Raw genomic sequence first — 11,661 nt, forward strand, 5'->3', positions numbered from 1 at the left:
AAAGGACAACAATAACATTGAGGAAGTTTATTTGCAATTCTACTTTTCAGGAAAAGAGATTTTGAAACTTGCGCAATGTTTCCGGTTTTTTGGCTTCCTTCTCTGTTTTTCCATGTAACCATGCACCTACTATCATACCCTTTAACTGGATGCAGATGATTTTATGATGCATATTTTACTGGGTTTGGACTTGCCCAGCCATTGGATTATGGAACTGCCATGCTTTACATCATTAGGAATCCACAATATTCGCATGCCTGTTTTCTGCTGATATAGATCAGATGTGGCTTGCTCCTTACTGAAAACTACCATTAGCTTTTCTAACAGAATGCACCTTTTTCTTGATCATCCATGGTGACATGCTAAGTTAAATGATTTTTCTCGTGCCATTTAATTGCTAGATTATTGATACTTTTCTGTATGGTTATTTGCAATCTGTCTTCCATAACACTGAAGACATTTTTACTGATCTTGATGTCCATTGAGTTTTTTTTTTTTTTTTGATTTAGAGTCAAACATTGAAGGGTGGAAAGAAATCGCTGGAGTAAGTTATGCCATGCAGTCTCTTATATTGTTGTTTTCGGTATCTCTTCATGATTTGTTTGTGCTCATTATTGTATCCTTCTTGTTTATGTTGTTTATGGTTTGGCATAGGTCTGATGACGAAGATGAGATCATTACAAATGTGAAATGCCATTATAGACAAGCTGAAGTTAACGGCTGCATTTTTGAAATTGGAAACTGTGCATATCTAAGGGTAAAGCTTTTTACATCAGTTAAATCTGCAAATCAATGTCAGTCTTTCATATAATTCACGTAAGCTGTCTTTTGTCAAATTTTAAAAAATAAAATAACATCTGAAAGTCAATCTTTTGCAAGATTAAGCAAGTCATCCGGCTACCAGCTTTGACTTTGAAAAACTGGAAACTCATCCTTGTTTTGTATGTTGTTGTCCTAGTATAAAAAATATTGAAACGATCCTTTTGATTTCTACTTTTGCTTAATACTGCAGCTGATTTTCCCTAAGCATCATTTCGTTGTTTAATAAGGATGATACGATTTTGCACTGCCATTTGACTTAGGCATATCAAGACCTGGGGTGTTGTATGCCACTAAAATGACTTCTAGAGTTGTTGTGGTCTTCCGATGTTTGAGTTTCAAAAGTTCATTTTATCATGGGTGTCCAATGCAGATTGGCCAACTTCCTTTTGTGCTAGTAATTTATGGATATGTTAACTTTGAAAGATTGGTTATAACATTTGCTTCACAGGAAGAATTTCTTTTGTCTTAACAAATGTTTTCCTTTCTGCAATGTGGAACAAAGATCTTGAACCTTTCTCCGCTGGGAGATGCACTTAAGCCTGATATTTCCAGCTTGGAAGCTTCAATAAGTCATTCATTAAAATTGTTACAGGGTGACAAAGGGAAGAAACACGTGGGGAGGATCTTAGAGTTCTTCAGAACGACTGATGAAGAAGATTATATCAGGGTTCGGTGGTTCTATAGAGCTGAAGATACGGTTAGCGTCTTTTCATTTGGACAAATTGGTATATAGAGTTTCATCTATTTTAATATTTTCGGTACTTCTTGTTGATTGTTTCTCAGGTCATGCAAAATCAATCCTCTTTTCATGACAAGAAGCGGCTATTTTATTCTGCTGTGGAGAATGACAATCCTGTGGATTGTATTCTTTCAAAAGTCAACGTTGCAAGGTTAAATCCTAAGGTATACTTCAACAGTGCTTTAAAATTTACATAACAGTTGATGATTCTTTTCTCTGCCCAGATAATAAGCACACATACTGAGCTAAAGGATCATAAACAAGAGAAGTTTCTCGAAAGACAATGGAGGAGAAGTGGCAGAAAACAAAGCAGAGGAGAGAAAAGAAAGGGAAAATATAACCACAACAAAATTTCACCTGATTTTTTTGCATCAGGGAAAGATGTATGAAAAAACCATTAATTCAACAATTTGAGGCCTTTTGTTCCTAATATCTCAACGCTCAACATATTGTCATATGCTGCACTGGAAGTCCTTCCATTATCTTTTCCCTGTTGTTGCCGTAGTAGAGTAAGAGGCAGCTGCCTGTCTTGTCGTGTATGGTCAGTGGCATCATATGAAGGTGACATTACCTGGTGGAAGGAAGGTTGAAGCTTAGAAAATAAACAACAAATCCTTGAAGTGTGTAAAGAGCGGATCGGTTGTCTTACGCTGCCCGAGGGTCAATCTTCCTGCTTCATCTCATTTTATGCTTGCGGCGATCCTTCCGTTCCGGCCCAAGGGAAACCGGAGTTTTCCACATTTTGCTTTATTTCTAGCTTGCTTCTTTTAAACTTCGAACTTGGCTTAACCCACGTGAATTAAAGTGGAACGAATAAAAATGGATCACTTAGGTGATGTTTGGTAAAATTTCAGGGAATGCTCGTGTCTGTTCTTTTGTTCTCTGGAATAGAAATGGAACGGAAACGTGTTTGGAAATTTTTTTGTTTTCGAGAATAGATTTAAAAAAGAAACAAGAAAAAAAAATGTTGTTTCTTGCTCTTGGGAGCAACTCAAGAAACAAGCTTTTTTTTTTTTTTTTCTTCTTTTCTTTTCACATCCTCTCTTCTTCCCTAGTTGGTCGCCGGCGACCAGCCAGGTGAGACTCGATGACCTCACTAGAGCCTGGTGAGGTCACCTCGAGCTTGACGACCATCGGTGAGGCTCAGGGGAGCCTCACCATGCTTGGGTGAGGCCCCAAGCCTCACCGTGGCTAGGCGAGGGTTGACCTCACCCAAATCTGGCAAGGCCGAGCCTTGCTCGGCCGCCGCGTGGTCGGTGTCACCTGGCCTCCAGGCAAAGCTTGGGGGGGCCTCATCCTCACTCGGCCATGGCGAGGCTTGACCTCGCTTGACCATAGTGAAGCCGGCCTCACGGTGGCTGGGCGAGGCCGAGCCTCGTTGGCCCCAAAGCCAACGACCTCCCCGGCCCTCATTTGGCCGGTCGCTAGCAAGCCATGGCCAAGGCTAGCAACCGATTTGGAGGAAGGAGAAGAAAAAGAGAAAAAGAAAATTTAATAAAATTATTAGTATATTAAAATAAATTCTTAGTTATAAAAATATTTGAGGTTGTACGAAACATATTTCTATTCTCGAAATAGAAATTTTTTGTAGTTAACAAATGCTTTAAAATGCTCGGAAACAACAGTTTTTGAGAACGAAATAGAAAAAAAGTTTTCAAAAAGAAACTGTTCCCTAAAATAGAATTGTGACTATACACACCCTTAGTATAAAACAGATACGTGACACGACACATCATTTCTCAAAAATAGAAAATTTCGACACATTGTATATTAAATGAATATTTTTATTTTCAATTAATTTGATTTAATTAAAAGAAGAGCTTACAATGAATTTACTTTAATAATATTAATAAATCAATTCTTGGGAAATTCAAAAGACATATTAATAATTAATGCGTATCTATGTTTGGAAGCATGTTTTTAAATTTAACAAAAGTTATTGATAAAACTAATGACTAACAAAAAATTAAAATTAACTTATTTAAATAAATCCATTGTCTCCACAAAATTTATCATTATTCAAACTTTAGTAGCTTTATTTTTCGAAATTATTTTTAAATTTTATTTATTTAATTTTTCGATTATTTATAATAATAATATAAAGAGTCCCATCGGGGTCCGACCCCAACCTCCGCTCCCTTCTTTCTATCGTCTATTTCCCCCACCCCCAAATTTATTTCTCTTTTCTTTCCCTTCCCACCGCCTGACAGGCTGACACTTCCCCTATCTCCAACCTTATAAGTTATGCCATCAGGGCCCCTTTCTTCCCGAGTTTCTGAGATCAAAACCGTATCCAGCGCCCTCCTCCTCCCCTCCTCCTCCTCCTCCTCGCCGCTGGCCGCACGACCCCCTTCCTCTCCTCTTCCTCTCGATCTCTGCTTGCTCTCAGTCCTCGTCACAATCGTTTACCGCCTCGCCTTCGCCCCTTCCTCCCTCGCAGCTGCAGCCTCGTCGCCGATCCATCGCAGGCAACAGTAGGGTTGCGGATTGGAGCGCCAATCTCACCTTCTTCGAGCTCGCACCTCCGTCAATTCGTTTGCTGATTGAGTTCCGTCACAGCCACAGCCAGGTATGAGTCATGGTTAGGGTTTTTTTTTTTTTTTTTTTTAAGGTCGTAGATGAGTCATAGTTTTGGTCCTTTGGAAGCTCGGGGGAAACCTCAGAAACCCTAAAATTTCAAATCCATAATGCAGACCTCCGAGCACGGCCGCATCCACCGCAAATCTGCCGGCGACAAGGCCGTAAGGAGTTATGGAATTCTTGCCAGACTGCCTGATCCACCACATCTTCTCATATCTCCCACTGGAAGACGTCCTCAAGACCAGCCTCCTCTGCAGGCGCTGGCGGTACGCTTGGACCGTCGCCGCCACCCACCTCACCTTCGATGGAAAGATTGTAAACCGGTTTCGCAATAACGTGGACTATACGTCCTTCGTCGACAGCATCTTGACCCGGTGCATCTCGCCCAAGGTGAAGACGTTCCACCTCACCAACTTAAGGTACAATGAGCGCGTCCGCTCCAAGCTCGATTCCTGGCTCAAGATCGTGGAGGAGCGCTTCGTGGAGGAGATCCGCCTGTCGTTTTTCTCGCCGTTTTTGTATGGACTGCCGGCTTCCTTGTATCGCTTGAGTTCGTTGGCGAGTCTGGAAGTCAGTTCGTGCTGTTTCTCGTTGGATGCGCCTATTAGCTGGCCTCATCTTAAGTTCTTGTCGTTTGAAAATGTGAAGTTGAGTGAAGATGTGCTCAAGGCAATTTTCATGGGAAGTCCTCTTTTAGAGTCCCTTAAGCTGTGCGAGTGCAGGTCGCTCAAGAACATCCTAATAGATGCCCCAAGTTTGAAATTGTTGGTACTCGTCTCCACTAATTTCTTTATCGTGGAGAACATCTGGGCACCGCATCTGCTGTCATTGCGCGTATCTGGGGACTGGTGGCCTTCTTCCAATTTCAGACTTGACAACGTATCTTCTTTGGTAGAAGCCCAGTTGGATTTTGTCTTTCCACCCGATGAAATCCGAACCGATGGCACGAGGAGACAATGCTACTTTGTGAAGCAACTTTTGGAGAAGCTGTGCGGTGTTCGCACAATCGCCATTAATAGCTGGTGTTTGCAGGTACAAACTCAATATCTTTACCATTTATAAGACTTGTAAATGTACTTTTGTTGAATGGTGTCTGGTGTCCGTGATCGGCGGCACCGTTTACCGGTGTTTGCTGCTCAGGTCGAGTGACCTCAGCTCTCTGCGGCATTCTCGTCTTTCATCAAGGGGAATCATTGGGAACGCATGCATAATTAATTATATGGATGATCCATAACCTTTTGTTTCAAGTTATAAGACAAGAACATATAGTGAACCTTGGAGCTTCTTCCCTCTTGTCCAATTTCCAATATGTGGATCTCGGATCACTCCATTGGGGATGATGAATGCCACTAGATGTTGCTAAATATTATGGATGCTGCTCAACGCACCCTTGTCAGACGCAATTTTTCACGTGAAAAACAGAGGGTTACTCTTTCAATTCATTTTTTCAGTTTGTAGACGAAATATGATAATCTGGAAACTTGACGAAGAGTGATGGACCTATTCATCTTAGGTTGACAGAATTGGGTCATGCTCTCTTGTCACATTAGGCTGTCGTTTCATGATACATCATACAGGGTATCCTCAGAATATCTTACAATGGCAATGAGAGGATTCACTTGGAGACTTGAGTTGATAACTTGAGAAGTTCACAAGTTTTACGTGAGAAGCATATGTAAATAGTCTCTATTCTTGAGGGCATTCACTTGTTCATTTCTCCCCGCAGCATCCTTATTGGTCTTTTCCTGGCTGGGAGACTGGGTCAAAGGATATCGTATCTGGATGGATTGTAATTTTGTTATTCTTGAATCATGTTACACAGGAAAAGAATTAATCAAGTTTTCTTTGTTGCTTGCTGGATGTGCTTAGGCTCTGTCTGTGCTAGAGATGGAAGACGAGCCAGCTCTATTGTCAAAATGTCAGAATCTGATACTACATCCAGGTATTAGTCAATGGGACCTTCCCGGGATAGCATACATGCTACGAAGTTCACAGTGCCTGGAAATATTAGATATACGCCTGACTGGTGACCGCTGCTTGAAGGTTTGTTCCATTGCCATGATATTTCAAATATTTTCAGTTTGCTTGTTGTGCTGACTTCTCTTTCGCATGAATGTTTGAACAATGAATTAAAACTCCTGAAGCACCTAAAGATGATCAATCTTGAGCTCTTGTTTGTTCCAGCAATAAAAAATTGCCCATGAATCCGTCAATCTTAAGGGTGTGCAACGGGAACCGCTTGAACCGGGAACCGGCCGGACCAGACCGGACCGGTTGGTTTTGGGCAGTTCCCACGGTCAATGGTCCGGTTCCCGATTCATAATCTTGGAACCACCGGCCGGTTGGTCCGGTTCCCAGTTTCAAGGTGGGAACTGGACTTGACTGGACTGGACCAAATTTTTATATATATAATTTATATGATATGTAAATATTATATATAATATATGACTACTATATATAAAACTTATTGCAATAGAAATTGCAATTGAGGTAACCTTTCGTGTGACCAAGAGACCATCAAAACTCTTCTTGTTATTCTTACTTGTTAGTTTCATCTTCTACTCGATCTTGTCTCACATCAACTAAACATTCAAAGCATAGAAGAGAGTAGGGGTGATCGGTTCCCGGTTCGGTCTGGTTCCAAGGTGGAACCGAGAACCGGACCGGGAGAGCCGATTCCCAAAATTGGGAACCGTGGACCAGACCGTTTGGTCTTTAGGACCGGGAACCAGACCGGACCATTGGTTCCGGTCCGGTCCAACGAAATTGACATTTTTTTTTTCACTAAATAATGAACGTGCTCCGGACCCCAGACCAATCAATCCAATTCGGTTCTCAGACGATCCAATAAAACTAATCACACATGTTTCCACATGCAAAATATTCAAACTTCACTTGTGTAAATATTAATCACACAAAGCGTGATTTATGCTTATTCTTAAGCATAATAGCCACGAACAATTTGCCTAAAGGAATCTTACCTATTACCAAAAAAAAAAAAAAAAAAAAAAAAAAAAAAAACAATTTGCCTAAAGGTTGTACTTGGCTTAGGTTTTATAGACAATCTCTCTTCTATGCTTTGACTGTTTAGTCGATGTTAGGCAAGATCGAGTAGAAGATGAAACTAATAAGTAAGAATAACAAGAGTTTTGATGGTCTCTTGGTCACACAAGAGGTTGTTACCTCAATTGCAATTTCTATTGCAATAAGTTTTATATATAGTAGTCATATATTATATATGATATTTATATATCATATAAATTATATATAAAAATTGGTCTGGTCCGCAGTTGTTCCCACCTTGGAACCGGGAACCGGACCAACCAGCCACCGGTTCCAAGATTAGGAACTGGGAACCGGACCATTGACCGTGGGAACCGCCCAAAACCAGCCGGTCCAATCCGATTTAGCCGGTTCCCGGTTCGGGCGGTTTCCGTTACACACCCCTAGAAGAGAGATTGTCTATAAAACCTAAGCCAAGCACAACCTTTAGGCAAATTGTTTTTTTTTTGGTAAAACCTTTAGGCAAATTGTTCGTGGCTATTATGCTTAAGAATAAGAATAAATCACACTTTGTGTGATTAATATTTACACAAGTGAAGTTTGAATATTTTGCATGTGGAAATATGTGTGATTAGTTTTATTGGATCGCCTAGGAACCGAATTGAATTGATTGGTCCGGGATCCGGAGCACGTTCATTATTTACTGAAAAAAAAAATGCCAGTTTCGTTGGACCGGACCGGAACCGATGGTCCGGTCCGGTTCCCGGTCCTAAGAGCAAACGGTCCGGTCCACAATTCTCAATTTTGGGAACCGGCTCTCCCAGTCCGGTTCCCGGTTCCACCTTGGAACCAGACCGAACCAGGAACTAATCATCCCTAGTGAGTCAGTCTACTCAAACATTTTTGCGGGGCAATTTTAAGCTGTTTTAGTTCATGTCACAAAGTAAGTGCAGCGTTGTATTGGAGGTTCTTTTGCTGCCATGTAGCCTTACGATCTTGAATTAAGAGTTTAGTGATAAGCACTTAGAAAGAGAACATGTGTAGATGAGTTTGAGAGCTTAATTGATTAAGACTCAATATGAAGTAAAACTAACTACAAATGACAGTTGTTTGTTTGGAATTCTAGCAAGTAAATGATTTTTTTTTCTGTGGATCCACTTCTAATGCGAAGTAAGTTTCTTAAATGGGATATCTATGTGCAGCTCAAGCTCGACAAAGAATCTAGAGGACGTTTTTATTTTGATGAAGAAGATTTTTGGTGTTCAAGGAAGGGGAACTTCCAACTTTTGGCAGAACATCTCAAGAGAGTTGAGATTGCCGGTTTGGAAGCCCATAGTTTTGGGTTGAAGTATCTGCATGCCCTGGTTAAGTTTGTTCTTGGCGATATACGCGTGTTGGAGAAGGTGATTATCAAGGCTGATCAATGCACACAACATGGACAAGAAAGTCTTCAAGCCGATGTTCTTTCGGAACTACTTGGTGTGAACGGAAATTTGCTCGGCTATGGAAGAGCTTCCAAAATGCTTAAGTTATTATGAAATTCGGTTTTTTTTTTTATTCTCATTGCAAGGGTATGTTGCCCTGGCCGCCTCTTATTCACTCTCTGTAGAGTTGCATGAACAATGACACTGTTTGGTGTTTTACATGTATTTAATTTATATTGGGCGACGAAATTTCGACCCCTAAATGATTATATCCACACTCATTTATACTAAAAAAAATAATTACCCTTGATCTTTCAATTGCAGTTCAAAGTAATGGTTTAACTCTTTTTTTATTCTATTTTTCTTACACTATTTATGATAGGTGCCACAATTAAGCTTTTCACATTTTTTTTAGCATATTAGAGAAAAATGCATCCTTAGATATTCCTATAATATGTTTTGTGTAAAATCATCTTGCTAGTGGTAAGGATAAAACACATTCTTTGATATAGTATAAAACTGAAAAGTCTCTTATCATCATTGATCTTATAACAACTTAACTATTTATTTTTATTTTTTGTCATTCTTATCTTCTTTTATCATAGATAACAATAAAAAAATAGATAATTTTTTTATAAAATCAATGATGAAAAGAGACTTTTCAGTTTTATACTATATCGAAAAATATCTTTTTTCCTTATTATAGCAATACTGTTTTGTCATTCCTATCCCAAAAGCTCACTTTCTAACTGATTTTTTTATTTATTAATTTCATTAGTCTACAATATAAGGAATGTCTCTTTATTTACTATATTAAAGAATTTATCTTTTTTTCTTATTATTCAAGTGAGATAATTTTATACAAAGTATGTAAGACGTTAGAGAAATATATAGGAATGTAGTGAGAACATTATACACACGGAAGCGTCTTGATGCAATGTTTTCATTCAATTAAATTACATCCATTTAACAATTTATCCATAAATATGATCAACAATGTGGAAAAGAAATAGATTTTTGGAAACTTCTCTCTTTTGATAAAACAAATTTTTTGGGAAGTAATTGTAATGATTAAAAAAAACAGTGCCTTTAATATACATAGAAAGTCTACAATAAACAAAATTAGACATGAAATTCTTAGTTATGGAAAGTTGATCCTATAAAGATATAGAAAAACTAAAAATGGGGGAAAGGAAAGTAAATAAATTTGAGACCACAAATCTATATTGCAATTGAATACTTGAGGGCAAATTTTTCTTTCGACAAGAAAATTGGGTGAATTTAGTTATATATATATATATAGGGTGGAAATGGTGTCGCCCTTTACATTTCTTTCAAATTTAGTTTAGTTGTGAGTATTAACCTCTTAAGAAATGAGGTTAATATTAGTGTTTTGGATTATCAACATATGAAAAGGGATTTGGTCAAGATATTGCTCAGCCGTCTTTTTTCTGCATGGTGTGATGAGACAAATGAAGCAAGAGGAATTGGGCACATGCACAATCAAAGCTTGGATGCAAATGTGCAGACAAAGTAAATAAAAGAAGAGCAACAAAAGAATTTGACATTATTCATAGATAGGAAAGAATTATGGGCAGATCACTAGAGAATATAAAAGGACCTGCGACACATTGAACACGGGAGGCCACGACAATTGAGAATACACGGCTACAGCATAGGGAGAAGAGAGCGTGAGAGATTGAGGAGAGAGTGGGGTCACGGCCAAGCATCCCGCGACCGTGACCTTGCTGATTTGTGGCCGCATCTCACTGCCGAGCTTCAACCTGAACCTGCTTAGCCGGCTGCACCACTGTGTCTTGCGGTGCCCCTTGGCTACGAGACAACGCGGTGCTGTCTCGGGGCCTACTGTGACGAACCACCGCTGAGATGCAGCACGGTTTTTCAGTCCCAAGCAACGGCTAACGAGTTTCCAACAGTCCCGACGAGTCTCCCCGAAGGTTGCGGGTTCCTGTTGAAGTTACCGTTGTTTCGTGGCTCGCGGTCCCGTCCAGTCACCATCAACGCTGACGGCTATCTCGAGAGTTTTCTTGGAGTTTCTCTCACGACTAGCAGCGATTCACTCGAATCAGATTTTTTTTGTCGAGGCTTGTTTCTTCATGCAGGCTTCCCGGTGAGACCCATTCTTGCTGATTCAGATGCAGCTCCTATTCTTGGCTGCACCCGTGAGAACGCGGCTGTATCCCCAGCATGATCCAATGACGACGAGCCAAAGTTGCCCCCACGTCAATCTAGCGACGCAATTCTTTGGTTCTACAATGTCTTGGCTCTTCTTATGTGATAAGAGTTGCCCGTTCTAAATCATAAACTCCATAATGCCAAGAGATTATTGTCAAAATTTCACTGTTTGAATAGATATTCGATGGGATTACAAAGTGCAAAAATACGTGAACATTACCGACATTTGCAAAGGCTTTTGCAGTTTAATATTTGAATTCTTTGACACTCCCCTCACGTAAAAATTGGTCTTTGTCTTAAGATAAAAGCTTGAAAACGGTCCGAAGAATCAACATGATATGAAGGTCTTCCGCAATCTTAGAATTTTCTTTGAGTGATTCTAGAATACTTTTGAGAGCCGGCAATATGGTTATTGTACATATGCATTAAATGCGGATAGGTGGTAGTTAAAGAGATCTCATTTCTTCTATAAATAGTGGCTGGTCTCTTTCCCCTTCATTTGTATCATATAATATTGAGAGCTTCTCTCTAAAATTTCTCTTTTTACAATTCGTGTGAGTAGTACTAGTGTCTCTTTCCCTTCATTTGTATCATATAATTCTCCAGTAGAATATATACTGAGAGCTTCTCTCTAGAAATTTCTCTCTAGAAATTTCTCTTTTTACCATTTGTGTGAGTCAAGTGTGAGTAGTACTCTTTGAGAGAAATCCTAAGGCCAGGTTAGGAAACTTACATAGACATCCTCACTTCTTTCTTAAAGTTATATTGCATACAAGACCTAATCGAAAGAGCTTCTTTCTTAAAGTTATATTGCATACAAGACAAGTTATATTGCATACAAGACCTAATCGAAAGAGCTTCTTTCTTAAAGTTATATTGCATACAAGACCTAATCGA

At 39.5% G+C, this 11,661-nt stretch overlaps 1 protein-coding gene across 1 annotated transcript; it reads left to right on the plus strand.

Annotated features, from left to right (window-relative positions):
- The first annotated feature begins 3,802 nt into the window (after window positions 1–3,802).
- On the plus strand, window positions 3,803–8,834 carry LOC104441598 (F-box protein At5g03100). The gene is made up of 4 exons (XM_010054750.3): window positions 3,803–4,130; window positions 4,255–5,173; window positions 6,011–6,184; window positions 8,347–8,834. Exons 2-4 carry the CDS (start codon window positions 4,313–4,315, stop codon window positions 8,680–8,682), a joined length of 1,371 nt encoding a protein of 456 aa, XP_010053052.2. The 5' UTR covers window positions 3,803–4,130; window positions 4,255–4,312; the 3' UTR covers window positions 8,683–8,834.
- Window positions 8,835–11,661: the final 2,827 nt, after the last annotated feature.

Source organism: Eucalyptus grandis, chromosome 4, assembly GCF_016545825.1.
Source record: "Eucalyptus grandis isolate ANBG69807.140 chromosome 4, ASM1654582v1, whole genome shotgun sequence".
In the NCBI taxonomy this organism is placed as follows: Eukaryota; Viridiplantae; Streptophyta; class Magnoliopsida; order Myrtales; family Myrtaceae; genus Eucalyptus; species Eucalyptus grandis.